At 40.8% G+C, this 17,245-nt stretch overlaps 1 protein-coding gene across 5 annotated transcripts in view; it reads left to right on the top strand.

Moving 5' to 3' along the window:
* LOC121538261 (DENN domain-containing protein 2D) overlaps positions 1–17,245 on the top strand; it is a 40,157-nt gene that overhangs the window by 20,420 nt on the left and 2,492 nt on the right. For all 5 annotated transcript variants that reach the window (XM_041846117.2, XM_041846115.2, XM_041846116.2 and 2 more), the window contains 7 exons: positions 7,704–7,879; positions 8,509–8,621; positions 9,404–9,473; positions 9,593–9,670; positions 10,711–10,851; positions 14,619–14,767; positions 16,764–16,935. In XM_041846117.2, the coding sequence (XP_041702051.1) occupies positions 7,704–7,879; positions 8,509–8,621; positions 9,404–9,473; positions 9,593–9,670; positions 10,711–10,851; positions 14,619–14,767; positions 16,764–16,935 (899 nt within the window). The remainder of the gene's footprint in view (positions 1–7,703; positions 7,880–8,508; positions 8,622–9,403; positions 9,474–9,592; positions 9,671–10,710; positions 10,852–14,618; positions 14,768–16,763; positions 16,936–17,245) is intronic.

Raw genomic sequence — 17,245 nt, forward strand, 5'->3', positions numbered from 1 at the left:
ACTGAAGTCTATGGGCTTGTGATTTTAAAACAATCCACACCTATTTCTTCAAAGAAGCTAATGATCCTCTATGGCTAAATCATGTTCTCTGGTGTAGTAATTTGAACGATTTCATTTTCTGTATAGATGGTAGTAGGCTAATTATATAATTTTGGCTAATTCAATGTACATTTGGGTAAGCTTCCCCTAGCCTATTGGAGCAATCCTATCGTCTTACAGTCAAAAGGCTATAGCATATTATTGAAAATGAAACTCCTGTAACGAAGCAGCTAATAAAACGTAATTTTCAAACATTTGCCAAAATGCAATTCGCGGGAAAGCACTGTTCTAAACCGCACGCCTATTGTGAGAAGAAAATCTCAGAAACTTAGAAAGAGGGGGGGATCTTATAGCAACAACTAGGAGGGGTTGCTAATATGACTAGGATTGTGCCTTTGGCTTCTAATAATAATAATAATAATATGCCATTTAGCAGACGCTTTTATCCAAAGCGACTTACAGTCGTGCGTGCATACATTTTTGTGTATGGGTGGTCCCGGGGATCGAACCCACTACCTTGGCGTTACAAGCGCCGTGCTCTACCAGCTGAGCTACAGAGGACCACCGAAAGAAAGTTGATAGAACAGCAGAGAAATGAACAGGAGAGAAATGCTGCTTAATGGCATGAGGAAGTTAATTGAAAATAATTGCCTCCACATTTCTATGGTTGGATTTTGGCTAGGCTACTTTGAAGCAAGGTAAGACATGCCTCATTATTTGAAGGAAAGTAAAATGTTCAGTTTTCAAACAATTATACTGCCTCAAGCTCACATTGCAAAGTGGTGGATGACGCGCTGATCACCTGCCTACTGTTGACTATAGCCTATGCACTCAAATGGCGAATGGGAGGCACGCTTTAATTACGAGTTGAGATTGAGAAATAAAAATAGTAGCACTTTTTAATCATGGCCATCAAAACAGTTTTTAACACGCGATTGCATTTAGACTGGTTATTTGTTGCGCAATGTCTAGGCTTACAAAAGCATGTTTCACTCCAGTACCAGCTTTTTGAGGAGCCGCTCTCACGCTGTCTGAAAGGTGGTAGGCTATTCCGCTCCTCAAACTAGGCTCTGTATGCTGTGCGAGTGTGATAAGATCCATGATGACTAATGAAAATACACACGCGGCAATTTAATTCCACCAAATTATGCAAATTAACCTATAGACTGATAAGCATGACTGGTCAAATGTATTTTCAGTGGCTAACCGATTAACGGTTAACCATTAACATCCCTATATAAGGCCTTAAAACGCTCCACAGAAACGCCTTGTTACATAGAAACACTTCTTGTTTTCTATTAAGTACTTCCTATTTCACACAATACTTCCTAGTTTACAAAAAAACTAAGGCCCTGTTCAGAAATAACCCCTAGCCCCTAGGGCATAGGCATTTGTGTACAGTAGATGTACAATGGCTCCACCTTGCCTTCTGTCTAGCTAGGTGTGATTTTTAGACAGGACCAACAGGTTTGCCTAACTCCAAAAAATTAGATATTTGACAAGTGTGCAACAATGGTCTAGCTATGTCTTCATCAGACACTGAATGAGAATGGATAGGTTGGTGGAAGACAATGGTGTTATGATTAAGGCTGTTACGGTGACCGTATTACCACCACACCGGCGGTCACGAGTCATGACCGCAGTCAAATTCCACGTGACCGTTTAATCACGGTAACTAGGCTTCTCCAAGCTCTGATGCTGCTGATGGTCATTAGTAGCCTACCAAACTCGCTTAACTGCCTGGTACTCAGCACTATATTGTTTATCATTTTACATTTACATTTTAGTCATTTAGCAGACGCTCTTATCCAGAGCGACTTACAGTTAGTGAGTGCATACATTTTTTCATACATATTGTCCCTCTAATCACTCTGACATCAATGCAAATGTTTTTCGAAAATCAAATCAAACACTTCATGAGAGCTGATGTTGCGCGACATTTCTATAGGCTATGCAGTGAGAAAACCTCTATTAAAAAGAGGAGGCTCCCATCAGCTTTCTATAGGCTAGGCCTACTTTATCAACTTTCCTAATAATAAGCACATTGTTTCCTTTACAACAGGAGTATAGCCTACCTGGCTGGCATGAAAATGAACCACGGGAAAATCGTCCTCCATTCGCTATTTAAGTGCATAGATGACATGTATTTTTTTCCCCATGCCCCTGTTCTGAGACAGATGCATGATAATGGTCCATTCCAAATCAAAACTAATTTCACACATATATTATTTAGTATATGTAAAGACATTAAATTAAGAATAGTCTGATGGGTGACAATATTAGCCTATCACTTGTGAATGATGTGTTATCACTTGTGAATGATGCCCAGCGTGTTTGTATCACAACTAAAGTGTCCAAATAACTTCTTAAAATAAGCACATTAATCCGCTTTACAACCAGTGTAGAGCCTAACTGGCATACTAAGGCGGCATGTGAGTTTCAAGTTTGGGGAAGATAAAAAATGCACCTTTATAATAAAGTATTACATGCATAATTGCATTTGCAGTCACTTTTGAAAACAGTGTTTTCCCGCTAATTGATTGCATTTTGGAATATTTGCGCTTATAGCCTACTCTGTGTGCTCATTGCTGCACTTATAATGTGAAGAAATAGCCTAATACTTTATCAACATTTTAAGCTAAATGTTCTGATCTGCTTTTAAGTTTTTTTGATGCGAGTGGTTGTATTAATTTGGAATCTATCGCATCCCACAACTGTCCCAGAGTATGTTTTGAATATTTATTTATTTATTTATTTATTGCACAGAAGGACAAGTTGTCCAATAGAATAGGTCAACTTTTTTACTATGGGGGATAGTAGATTGACATAGGCTAGTGCTTTTGCTGTTCGTTAGGCCTACTCATCTTGTTGGCTGACAAAAAGTAGGCTAAATGTGGACAGTTCTTCTAACATCTTGAATATGCGCCTCGGAATCTGATAAGAGGGACGCACGCAGTGGCCAAGCATCCCCGATGTCTTGGTCTTCACCTGTAGCCTATTTCTTAGCTGAGATGCCTGTGAGAAGGACCCGGTCACGTGACGGGCATTGGCTAATAAGAATTGAGATATCTGAGAGAGCCATGTGAGTGAGAGGTGCTTCGGTGCATGGCAGCCCGGGAGAAGGGAATTATAATTATTATATTCAGCCCAATGGCACAACGGCCACTTTGTCCGCAAAAGGCATGGATTCTTTAGGGGGCATTATGGCCACACAAGGGGATGCTGCTGGGAAATTCGAGGCCTGGTGAGAATATTATCAAGTGCTTGTCAAATTGTGAATGAGAGACTGATGAAGTGTGTGCAGCCTGCACAATAAACAAATCAGAGCTCATGCTTTTCATGCACATTTTTTCAAATCTTCATTAGTCGCATCATGCAAACTGTATTAATGTATTAAAAATCTAAACATGTAGCCAAATGTTTGTATCACAACTAAAGTTGCATAAGTAACTCTAAATTAAGCATATAGGAGGACCTGTTTCTTTGTTAACCGCTCAACACAGAATCGCCACGTGCACACTTCCTTGGAAATCGTTTGAAGAAAATATCCTTTAGATTTTATTCAGCTATGTTCAATTGTGTTCTTCATACTATAAAATAATAAAATAATAATGCCACGGAATTTTAAGAAAATCTTGTCTGCTAAGTGAACTAGTGTAGCCCACAGCCATATGGCATAGCCAGATCAGGGCCTAACATAAGCACAACTCAGAGTATACTATTCTGTTCTTCTGAAATAGACTACATTTTCTTCATGTGATGTTTCTTTAGACCTGTCTAAAATAATGGGTTTATTGTGATGGTGTAGGCTACAGTATATTCAACGGGTTTATTAAACTTTTTTAAATGTAGATGTTCCAAAGGTCTGCATCAGTGGCTTGTAGGCTATGCGTGGAAGCCAAGCGATGCTAAATGTGTTTATGTTCATTAACGGTCAATTACATTTACATTTTAGTCATTTAGCAGACGCTCTTATCCAGAGCGACTTACAGTTAGTGATTGCATACATTTTCATACTGGCCCCCCGTGGGAAACGAAACCACAACCCTGGCGTTGCAAGTGCCATGCTCTACCAACTGAGCTACAGGGGGGCCAGTATGCCGTGAGACCGGCAGTTATTTGCTTGACAATCACCGGCTGACAAAATTTCATAACCGCCAAAGCCCTAGTTATGATTGATTTTGTTTTTCCAGTTGTGCCAATTACCTGTAAGTTATTGCAGACCCAGTAATGTATTTGTTTAGCTTTATCATCACTCTGACATTTTTTTATAACACCAGGGTGATTCCTCACGAAACTAGAACAAAACAAGAACATTATTTTTTTATTTTCACAATTTTATCCATAGAAGGGTCCTTTGGGTGAAGGATTGTTGACATGTATTTAACATTTGTATCTTAAAGCATAATTGAGAAATAATTAATTGAAGTTGGAACATTTGTGACATTTTGTCCTTCCCCAGGCCTCTTTAGACTCCATAATGTTTAATCTGTAGGTGCTACAAAGCCAAAATTGGTGACATATGACGCTTTACCGCAGGCTCTGTAATATGAGTATTATTTAGATTTCAGTAACAATTTTCTTACATTCATTTAATATTGAAAAATATAAATGTGAATATTGAAAATACCATTTTAGATTTGGCAAATGTTTAAATATATTGTTTAACATAATATACTCTACGGGCATATCAAAGTTCCAGAATGGGATCTCGTTTTAGAGTTATGATCCAATTTGTAAGCATTACCAACAGAGTGAATGTGAAAATGGATTCAAATTGGCTGTAGAGTATATTGTCAAATTTTCCCAAATCAAACATTTTTATATTTTCCATATTCATGTTTTATATTTTCCAATTTTCATATACTAATGTACGATTTTGAAAAATCTCGTATTACAGAGCAAGCGGTAAAGCTTCATATGACACCAATTTTTGGTTACCTTTGTATCAAATACAGATGAACCGTTATGGAGTCTTAAATAGGGCTGTCCCCGACAAAAAGTATATATTGGTCGACCGAGAGTAGTCTGTTCTTTCGACCAATCGATTGGTCGACATTTAAAAACATGTATTATTCCATATATAGACACACCCTATGTTTCTATCTTAATGAAAATGATACAAATCTAAAAGTAACTTCTATTGCCATTGCCAATATGTAAAAATAGCCTACATAAAGCCAACAAATAAAAACAATGCAGTCCGCAGGTAGAAAATATCCTGATATAAATAAATATCCTATAAATCACATTGGCTATGCATGGCCTGTCTGCAAGGAACTTGAAACATTATTAATTTTGTGCTAGCAAACTTGCAACATTGTATAAAATATTCTGGGCTATATGCGCAAGCGATAAGAAGTAATCAGGTAGGCCTATTTTATGACGTTTCCACCGGATCAGAGAATGACGTTTTTTACCCTTTCATGCTGTGTGGTTATCGAAAGGGAGAGGGCTGGAAAGATTTTTCAAATAGGCTACGTTGAGGAACTATTGTCATTCTCAATGGATGTAAAAACAGGCTTCGTTTACTTGCTGTTTGCAGCAAAGAAAAAATGACATTGAGAAGCTCCACAATGAGCTTCTCAATGATCCCCAAATGGGCACATTTATAGGCCTACATCTGCTCGCAGGCCAGGAAGCCTAGGCCTACTTCTATGTGTAATCAGGTGTGTGTCCTTATTCAAGATTGACAGGAGCGCTCCAAACAAAAGACAATTAATACATTGACAACTCATAAATGGAATGAAATAAACCCAAAAAAAATTCTCACAAGTGTAGCCTAGGTTGTGCGCTCTGCAAACAACGTGTCCTCTCCTACAATGACAATGATAAGACTGTAATAATAATATAATGAATGTATTAACAGAAATTACCATAACCAAACAAACATTGTAGATGAGAAATTATGAGAATGAACAGTAGGCTAAATGTACTACTTGTGATACTGGTGTGCCATCCCCGCGGCCTCCGCAATGGATTAGTCCACTCAGACAGTCGTGAATCAGACAGGTGTCTCGTGTGCCATACATTTAAAAAATATATATATTTGCCACTGCTCGACTAAAAAAATATTGGTCAACCAACGGCCTACCGACCAAACAATCGACCACTCGACTAAATGGGGTCAGCCCTAGTCTTAAAGGAGGCCTGGGTATGGGCAAAATGTCACAAATGTTCCAATTAATTATTTCTCAATTATGGTTTAAGATACAAATGTCAAATATATGTCAACAATCTTTCCTCTAAAGGACCCTTCTGTGGATTAAATTGAATGAAAATACAAAAATCATGGTCTTATGTTCTAGTTTCGTGAGAAATCACCCACCAGCTGTATGGGTGTACTGCTGACGTACATTAAATGTGGCGTGTAATGGGTTAGTCTTGCCTTACACAGGGCCTGTTGCCATGGTAAAAGCAGTTGGAGGTAAAACCTGTCACAGTAGGCTGAGTCACAGAACGATAATTTTGTGTGTGCGCGTGTCCGTGTCCGTGCGAGAGTGAGACTGAGTGTGTGTTTGTGAGTGTGTGCGGCAGTGCAGCATAAAGAACTTGTCTGGGCAGCCCAGCTCTACTATTATTTATAAGGAGCAATAAAAAAAAGCAAGATAACATTTTCACAAAACCCAAAGGAGAGAAAAGATTAGCCAATATTTATCTTTGGTGTTTGCTGTTCAGCAGGTCCTCTGTCAAACTGCTGCAGGGGTTACCCAACCGTAAACACACCATGTGGCAGAGGTGGGTGGGGGATGGGCTTGTCCTTAGTTTCTAGACATTAATAAATAGATCAAGAACTAAATGTCTCATCATTTCACATCTCAGAAAACCCTAGATAAGAATCGTATAAAACAGGCTGGTGCTCATATACTTAGAAACCTCGTGAAACAATTCACTTTGGCTGTTTTTGCATTTTTATTTTAGCATGGTGTCTGTTGCGCCTGTTTTTACTTTGGTATATGGTTGTTCTCATTTAATAATGCATAAATAACATGCATGTATTATAAGTATCTCAGAATAATAAGTGTCTTCTGGCTAGTAATAATAAGTATTTTCAATTCATAATGCTAATAAATGTAATATACACTTTTAATATAATTGTATACTTTGTTGGAAAAACATACACCTATCATAGCTGTTGTTATAGTCACACAAATCCTTATGGCTGTATTGAGTTTTGCACATCTCAGCCATTATTGTGTTTTTGATTTGAGGTTGTCAGCACCAGCACCTAAGTTGAGTTCCATTCAATATTCCGTGTTGGAAAAGTAAAAAACATACCGGAGAGCACTCTTATTGGCCACATTCCTGGGATTCTCCTGCAGGCAATGAGCAGCAATACTTTATCTATTGTAACTGATACTGTATATCTGCTGCTGCCTAGGCAGCAGAGTGGAAGAGAGAGAGAGAGAGATATTAAAAAGGCTTGTTTTTCACCCTCAAGTGGATATTGTATTTTCAAAATATTTCTTATAACAGAGATTTATTGAAAAGTGCTTGAATCTAATGATTAGTAAGATGTAATGTGTCAGGTACGGGGATAGAACCTGCTGCCTTGTCACTGCTGGCACCATGGTCTAATCAGCTGAGCTACCCAGACCATAAGCCTTTGATTTTACTATATGTTATTAGTAAGCCTCTGCCTCTACACACTGTTGTCCCGACAGGGGTGATGAAGGAGCCACCCCTTCAGGAGTCTTTGGAGCCAGCTCTGGTGGACACCCCAGCCAAGGAGCAGCGCTACATGAGCGGGCAGTACTTCTTTGAGTACCTGGTGGTGGTCAGCCTCAAGAAATCCAAAGAGGGGGCCTATGAGCCACAGATCATCTACCAGTTCCCAAAGGTGAGTCCGCTAGTTAGTAGAAACTCTGCATGTCTCCCAAAAGGGATAAGGAAGAAAAATGTGAAGAAGAAATGAAAAGTGCAAGGGAAGTCATTGAAGAGTCAGAGGGAGGTAGGAGAGAAGTGTTCAGGTAGGCCTTCAGCAAGGAAAGACAGGAATCTAAAAGTAGGGCTTACCCAATAAAAACTTCCAGTAGTGGACTAATATTACTTAATATACCAATAATATGTGGTTGAAAGTTGCGGCACTCAAAATGTAACTTTATTCCATTAGATGGAAAGGTATACTGACATTTCAACGTCACATGACGTATTCCTGTAAAGGGAGAGATCTTTGTCAGAGGGATAGAATTGGGCTCTATTAAAATTCGTCTTTACGCGATTCCTCGCTTCCCATCTCCTCGCCTTCTCCACAACCGTATTGGAGGAGAAGGTCTAAGGTCTCTCCCCTAGGACCTTCTTGCATTTTGAGGTTAAGGAGAGAGGAATTGAGGAAAGAGGAATTGAGAAAGAGCTCAAGTTACATCCCTCTGACAAAGATCTTGGTCTTTCTCTCCATCTCTTTGTTGCCCTCTTTCCCTCTCTCCCTCTGTTGTTCTCTCTCTCTGTTGCTCTTGCTCTCTTTCTCAGAGGGATGGGATGGTGAGATTCCAAAGAGAGGAGGAGGAAAAGACCCTGAAGGCCATCACACTCTTCTGTTTCCCTGAAGGCATCAACTGGGCCCCCCTAACAGAGTACCACAGGTAACACCGCACCTAATATGAAGGATTACCATCAATTTGGAAAGATGGGTGTATTGTTGAGTCATGGGGGGTGGAACACCATCCCAACCGTGAAGCATGGGGTTGCAGGAGGGACTGGTGCACTTCACAAAATAGATGGCATCATGAGGAAGGAAAATTATGTGGAGATATTGAAGCAACATCTCAAGTCAGGAAGTTAAAGCTTGGTCGCAAATGGGTCTTCCAAATGGACAATGACAATGACCCCAAGCATACTTCCAAAGTTGTGGCAAAATGGCTTAAGGACAACAAAGTCAAGGTATTGGAGTGGCCATCACAAAGCCCTGACCTCAATCCTATAGAAAATGTGTGGGCAGAACTGAAAAAGCATGTGCAAGGAGGCCTACAAACCTGACTCCGTTACAGACGGGCCTCTGTCAGGAGGAATGGGCCAAAATTCACCCAACTTATTGTGGGAAGCATGTGGAAGGCTACCTGAAACGTTTTACCCAAGTTAAACAATTTAAAGGCAATGCTACCAAATACTAATTGAGTGTATGTAAACTTCTGACCCACTGGGAATGTGATGAAAGAAATAAAAGCTGAAATAAATAATTGTCTCTACTATTATTCTGACATTTCACATTCTTAAAATAAAGTGGTGATCCTAACTGACCTAAGACAGGGAATTTTTGCTAGGATTAAATGTCAGGAATTGTGAAAAACAGAGTTTAAATGTATTTGGCTAAGGTGTATGTAAACTTCTGACTTCAACTGTACTCTCACTCACTCACTCACTCTAGTGAGACGTTCTCATTTGTCTTGACTGAGATCGATGGCAGCAGAAGGAACGGATACTGTAGAAGGCTACTGGTATGTTTCACTTTGGGTTTTCACTTGAGATTATTTATAGTGTGGTGAATGCCATGCCCATTATCTGTCTCCCTCTCTCTCTCTCTCTCTCTGTCTGTTTCTCCATTGTTCTCATCTAGCCCCACGGCAACGGAGCTCGCCCACCCGAGGCCTACTGCATCATTAGCAGGTTGGCTTGTTTCGGACTCTTCTCCAAGGTAACCCGCCTCAAAGGTCATTGGCTTTCAGCTGACAGAAATTAGTGTTTTACCCAGAGACGTAAGCTTGGATGAGTTGAACTGGGCGGATCCCTGGCTGTAATGATGCTTCATACTTCTGAGTAATACTCTCCCTGGGACTTAAGTTATGAATCATGCTGACAACATCGTGCACGTGGTAAAAAAGAGATTAAGCCAACAACACCACACATGCGCAGATTTTACCATTTAAAGGGATAGTTCACTTTTTAAAATGTTTTTTGATCTGATACAATCCGTATCCACTAGCATTGCTACGTGCCCCAAAAATGCTAGACAGGATCTTCTGGCTGTTGTTAACTAACCAGCTAATAAACTTAAAAACATTCTGGATGAAATGGCAACTCGTTCATAAAGTGAACTATCCCTTTAAAGCTTCTAGGAATGAGGTGGTCCTCACTTATCACAGTTCTCCCTTGAAAATGTCAACAGCACATAACTTCTCTATAATCTCCCCTATCAGAAAAAAACGACAATAAGAAGACAACTGTTCATACCGCTAATGAGTCACGTGCGAAATTTGATTGAATTTCTCGTAACTACTGTGTTTATGTAACGGTGTGCTATGGTACTAGCAAATTACTCTGTATTGAGTATGAGCCTCTTAGACTGGTCTTTGGGTTTTGAAATGCCCTAGTTTGCAGCACAGTTCATACCTTCTCTCCCTTAGTGGCCCTTTATCATCAGCCCCTGTCTGAGGTCCAAGTCGCTGTATTTGTTTAGATCATAATTCGCTGCCTTTCAGTGGTGCCCCAAGACTTGTGAAGTGAATATTGACACCCATCACCACCACCACGCTGGTCCTTAGGCTACTGGAAATACTAAGTGCCACAGTTCATCAGATACTTATACTTATTACTGCCACACCATTTATTGTGGTTTGTCGGTCTCTAATGTCTTGAAAAGGTCACCCAGGTAATTGTGTGTAGGCTAATTATTTAATTTCAATGGTGCACAATCACATATCAGAGCTGGATTATTCCTGTCTTTCTCTGCCGCAGATCTTTGACGAGGTGGAGAAGCGGCGCCAGATCTCCATGGCGATGATCTACCCGTTCATGCAAAGCCTCAGGGAGGCGCCGTTCCCTGCCCCAGGCAACACAGTCAAGATCAAGAGCTTCATCCCTGACAAAGGCACTGAGGTTAGCACCCTGACGTGTCCGATGTAACCACATGGCTAAATTGGCATAGCTCAATGACATGCTGTTCCTTGAGACCTGGGTCATATTCATTTGGGAACACTGTATCAAAACATTAGGATTGGAATAATTGGTTGTAATGAAAACCAGCATACACAGTTCCAAGAGTTGAGAAACATCCACGTTGATAGCAGTAGCGGTCGGAGTCGTTTAAGATGAGGGAGGACGATTATTTTTATTATGAGCATGGCCTTATTTCTATTACAGCATATTGGATGACTGTCATTCATATTGCATTCACCCAGTTCAATGTAACATCGATAGGTTTAGGCTACTACATGATACTTGAATTTTCCCTATACCCATCATGAGGTTGCTACAACCTAGCCTATGATTGAAAGTTTACAACGTAGGTGCACACAGGTCCAGAGAAAAATTGGAGGTGACCGACAATGACACGTGGACAGACAGTGACATTCAATACCGCCTTGCACACTCTTGCTTGCATCTATCTGATCTAGGGTGTAATCATTAGTCCAACAGTTGCAAACGAGAGTTTCTATTGGACAAATTCAGGTATGTTTATCCCCGTTTCATTCCGTTTGCTTACGTTTAAGAAACGTTTTAACAGAATCAAAAGAATGAATACACCCCTGATCACACTTAAACACAGTTCACTTTCATAGCACCATGGTGCTACCCTACAGAGTGCTGTTGAGGCTACTGTGGACCTTCATTGCAAAACAGTGTGTTTTAATCAATTATTTGGTGACGTGAATATATTTAGTATAGTTTTATCTAAAAAGGATAACTTTTCACTATTTTTATGAAATTCACTGAGGATGGTCCCCACAATGACAGGTAAAAAAACAAAAACAACACCTTGACAGGTGAAAAGCAATATGGTAGAAACCTACCCAGGCCCTGTCACTAATGTGATCATCCAGGCCAGGAGAAGAGAAGGGCTGGGTGTATTCAGTAGGAACCAAACGGAAGCAAACTGAAGCCAACAAAACGGGAAGGGTCCTACGGTCCTACCAAAAATGATTGTTTCCGTTGCAAAAAGTAAAAGGTTTTTCTATGGTGTATGACTAACAAATACACCCCTGGGTGAAGGGTACTCACCTTCCAAGCTACAGAAAGTAACGATAAACACACAATAAGCACACAGCTAGAGAGGAAGGGAGCTGGGAGACATTAAAGGGAGGAGACAACACTAACAAGACGCACAAAGCTAGTTGGACATAAAGAGCCCAAGACAAGGAACACACACAGCTAGAGAAAAAGGAGACACAATGCCATCAGTTGAAGATGCATTTACTAAAATGAAAAGGAAACATCCTATTTTCCTGGAATAATGCTGATGACACACACAGCGAACATGAAAAGAGGAACATCAATGCTACAGTGGGGAAAAAAAGTATTTAGTTAGCCACCAATTGTGCAAGTTCTCCCACTTAAAAAGATGAGAGGCCTGTAATTGTCATCATAGGTACACGTCAACTATGACAGACAAAATCACATTGTAGGATTTTTAATGAATGTATTTGCAAATTATGGTGGAAAATAAGTATTTGGTCAATAACAAAAGTTTCTCAATACTTTGTTATATACCCTTTGTTGGCAATGACACAGGTCAAACGTTTTCTGTAAGTCTTCACAAGGTTTTCACACACTGTTGCTGGTATTTTGGCCCATTCCTCCATGCAGATCTCCTCTAGAGCAGTGATGTTTTGGGGCTGTCGCTGGGCAACACAGACTTTCAACTCCCTCCAAAGATTTTCTATGGGGTTGAGATCTGGAAACTGGCTAGGCCACTCCAGAACCTTGAAATGCTTCTTAAGAAGCCACTCCTTCGTTGCCCGGGCGGTGTGTTTGGGATCATTGTCATGCTGAAAGACACAGCCACGTTTCATCTTCAATGCCCTTGCTGATGGAAGGAGGTTTTCACTCAAAATCTCACGATACATGGCCCCATTCGTTCTTTCCTTTACACGGATCAGTCGTCCTGGTCCCTTTGCAGAAAAACAGCCCCAAAGCATGATGTTTCCACCCCCATGCTTCACAGTAGGTATGGTGTTCTTTGGATGCAACTCAGCATTCTTTGTCCTCCAAACACGACGAGTTGAGTTTTTACCAAAAAGTTCTATTTTGGTTTCATCTGACCATATGACATTCTCCCAATCCTCTTCTGGATCATCCAAATGCACTCTAGCAAACTTCAGACGGGCCTGGACATGTACTGGCTTAAGCAGGGGGACACGTCTGGCACTGCAGGATTTGAGTCCCTGGCGGCGTAGTGTGTTACTGATGGTAGGCTTTGTTACTTTGGTCCCAGCTCTCTGCAGGTCATTCACTAGGTCCCCCCGTGTGGTTCTGGGATTTTTGCTCACCGTTCTTGTGATCATTTTGACCCCACAGGGTGAGATCTTGCGTGAAGCCCCAGATCGAGGGAGATTATCAGTGGTCTTGTATGTCTTCCATTGCCTAATAATTGCTCCCATAGTCGATTTCTTCAAACCAAGCTGCTTACCTATTGCAGATTCAGTCTTCCCAGCCTGGTGCAGGTCTACAATTTTGTTTCTGGTGTCCTTTGACAGCTCTTTGGTCTTGGCCATAGTGGAGTTTGGAGTGTGACTGTTTGAGGTTGTGGACAGGTGTCTTTTATACTGATAACAAGTTCAAACAGGTGCCATTAATACAGGTAACGAGTGGAGGACAGAGGAGCCTCTTAAAGAAGAAGTTACAGGTCTGTGAGAGCCAGAAATCTTGCTTGTTTGTAGGTGACCAAATACTTATTTTCCACCATAATTTGCAAATAAATTCATTAAAAATCCTACAATGTGATTTTCTAGATTTTTTTTATCAATTTGTCTGTCATAGTTGACGTGTACCTATGATGAAAATTACAGGCCTCTCATCTTTTTAAGTGGGAGAACTTGCACAATTGGTTGCTGATTTAATACTTTTTTTCCCCACTGTAAGCTTGCAAGACAAAAGCATCTTCATAGAGCAGGGTTCCCCAACTTTGGGTTTTCACTTGAGATTATTTATAGTGGTGAATGTCATCCCCATTATCTGTCTGTCTGTCTCTCAAGCTGCAAGAGCTCTGATAGGTTGGAGGACGTCCTCCGGAAGTTGTCATAATTGCACACACGCACACACACTGCACTGAAATAGGAGAGGTATCACTGAGGTGAGATGTTCCAATCCTATCCTGCAACAGGCCCTTTGTTTCACAGTTAACCCCCACACACACTATTTGTTTAGTGGTTGCTGTATATTATCTGTACGTTTAGGTCTGATTACTTTAGTAAACTGCTATATATTTTAGCAAGCACACTCATGAAAAACTTAGGCTGAACTATGCCTCTGAAAAATAAACTGTGCCTCAAACTCGGCCGGGACATACTTTCAATGGTGCTATCCCACTTCTGATACCGTTGTAGTTAATTGGGTGGTATGCCGACCGGGACTCAAACCCTGGTCCCTGTGACTGCCATTCCAAAACCTTAGCCATTATACCAAGAGTTAAGCCAACCTTATTAAGAGGCTAAAATCTCATTTTTCCCCCTGCTAGCTTGCCTTCATTTTCAATACATTTTTATCCGTTAGTAAATCAACTTTGTATTGCTTTAGTGTATATAACAACTTGGTGACGGTGGTAACATTTACTGTACATAACATGTTTTTGACATGGTGGTGACATATACATAACATCTTGGTCACAGTGGTGACGTGTAGATAAGAGTTGACACTCTCCCATCCAGATCATCAGTCTGACGCGGCCGTTGGACTCGTGGCTAGAGCACGTGGACTTCCGCACACTCTTCCGCTGCTTGACCGACGAGGAGGTTCTGCTCGTGTTCGCTGCTGCCGTTATGGAGCGACGCATCGTCTTCATAGCCGAGGAGCTCAGGTACTGCACACACACACACACACACTATTACTTACTACTCAAATCAACATAGTCGTCTGAAACGCATGCATCAACTCTGTCAATGGGCACTTATTATAAAAACATCATTGCATATCAATATGAAACAAGATGTTCCTTACACGTTTAGGACCACTCAGAAATAAAAACCCAAAATCACATAAGGATAAGCTTCAAGGGGGTATCAAAAGTTAATTGTTCACACAGTTACACACATTCCAGGAGTTGGAACCGAAATTATTTTTCAATCGTTTAATTTTGAACAGAACCTCTATTTTTGTCGTTCCGACCAGCAAAATAAAGTTCTGAACCGGTTCAAACCCCCAAACAGTACCGGTTTATATAATTCCTTTGTTAACCTGTGATATATACACTACCGTTCAAAAGTTTGGGGTCCCTTAGAAATGTCCTTGTTTTCGAAAGAAAAGCAATTTTTTGGACCATTAAAATAATATCAAATTGATCAGAAATACAGTGTAGACGTTGTTAATGTTGTCAATGGCTATTGTAGCTGGAAACGGCATAAAAAAAAAAGAGGAATATCTACATAGGCGTACAGAGGCCCATTATCAGCAACCATCAGTCCTGTGTTCCAATGGCACGTTGTGTTTGCTAATCCAAGTTTATAATTTTAAAAGGCTAATTGATCATTAGAAAACCCTTTTGCAATTATGTTAGCACAGCTGAAAACTGTTGTGCTGATTAAAGAAGGAATAAAACTGGCCTTCTTGAGACTAGTTGAGTATCTGGAGCATCAGCAATTGTGGGTTCGATTACAGGCTCAAAATGGCCAGAAACAAATAACTTTCTTCTGAAACTCGTCAGTCTATTCTTGTTCTGAGAAATGAAGGCTATTCTATGCGAGAAATTGCCAAGAAACTGAAGATCTCTTACAACGCTGTGTACTACTCCCTTCTCAGAACAGCGCAAACTGGCTTTAACCAGAATAGAAAGAGGAGTGGGAGGCCCCGGTGCAAAACTGAGGTCCTCAACTGGCAGCTTCATTAAATAGTACCCGCAAAACACCAGTCTCAACGTTAACAGTGAAGAGGCGACTCCGGGATGCTGACCTTCTAGGCAGAGTTGCAAAGAAAAAGCCATATCTCAGACTGGCCAATAAAAATAAAAGATTAAGATGGGCAGTCTAAGACATTTCTAAGTGACCCCAAACTTTTGAACGGTAGTGTGTATATATTTTTTACATTTAGCTCATTCAATTACTTCACCAATCAGTGCGGATAGAGCAGGCAAACTAGTTGTTTACATGCGTGATGGACAAAGTGTAGCCTATGGCGCAAGGAGGCTTGAAGCGCTGGGAATCTTGTTATGACATGCATTATCTGAATTAGGTACACTGAATTATACATAGGAGGGAGCGGCTTTTATGGAGGAACTTTGAATGACCTTTGAGCTAGCTAGCTACAAGCGTGTTTGCAGAGCGGCACCAGAATTAAAAACACGTCTTACCTTTTTTTAGTGAATAAATCCAACGTGATAACTAGGCCTATGGTATCCTTAACTAGCATTGAAAAAGTTAATCCATTCTTCTCTAGCTAATTAAAAATCTCTCTCCCTATCTTCTGAATCATGCTTGTAATGTCAGTACAGTAGCCTAAACACGGACAGGCAAATATGTTCAGCTTGCAGGCGGACACTGGAATACGTTTCTGAGTGACGAAGTGAGGGCTTTGCATAGGCGCTTTGCGTTATTTTGTGGGACTAGAAAAAAATGCCTGGAACTTAAAATAACTTTATTAACCGGTTCTCATGCTTTTTTATTAACCGGTTCTCATGCTTAAGGAAGAGTATGGATCACTTTAGTTTTCAGTTCCGTTACTTCCCACGGGGGGCCAGTATGAAAAATGTGTGCACTCACTAATTGGAAGCGTCTGCTAAATGACTCAAATGTATAATGTTGAACCAACCCCTGACATACACGCTGAATAAGTGTGACCTCTGACTCTCTCTCTCTCCTTAGCACACTGTCCCAGGTGATCCACGCCGTGGCCGCCCTGCTCTACCCCTTCACCTGGCAGCACACCTTCATCTCCATCGTCCCAGAAATCCTCATTGACGTGGTCATGGCACCCACCCCCTACCTGCTGGGAGTGCAGAAGCGGCTCCTGGAACAGGTCACGGACCAGAGCGACGTGAGTCACCCCCACCAAAGAAACTCTGATGATGTTACAGCAATGTTGGCTTTGACACGCAGGCTTCACTCACGTTAATTCCTGAAAGCCTGGGGAAGTTGTTGGCAGGAAGACTCTCTAAAAAGGGGTGGAGTACAGTAGCATCTAGATTAACTCTAATGATGAATTGCCACTTCTCAAACCAATCACATATTTTTGCATGGGTTGAGCTCCAAACAGAGGTGGTTTCTGAACATTTTACTGACTTGCAACAAGATGCCTAACATAAGATACAAAAAACCAAAGCAACAGTAAACATGTCATTCCCTAC

This window comes from Coregonus clupeaformis, chromosome 24, assembly GCF_020615455.1.
Source record: "Coregonus clupeaformis isolate EN_2021a chromosome 24, ASM2061545v1, whole genome shotgun sequence".
Lineage (NCBI taxonomy): Eukaryota > Metazoa > Chordata > Actinopteri > Salmoniformes > Salmonidae > Coregonus > Coregonus clupeaformis.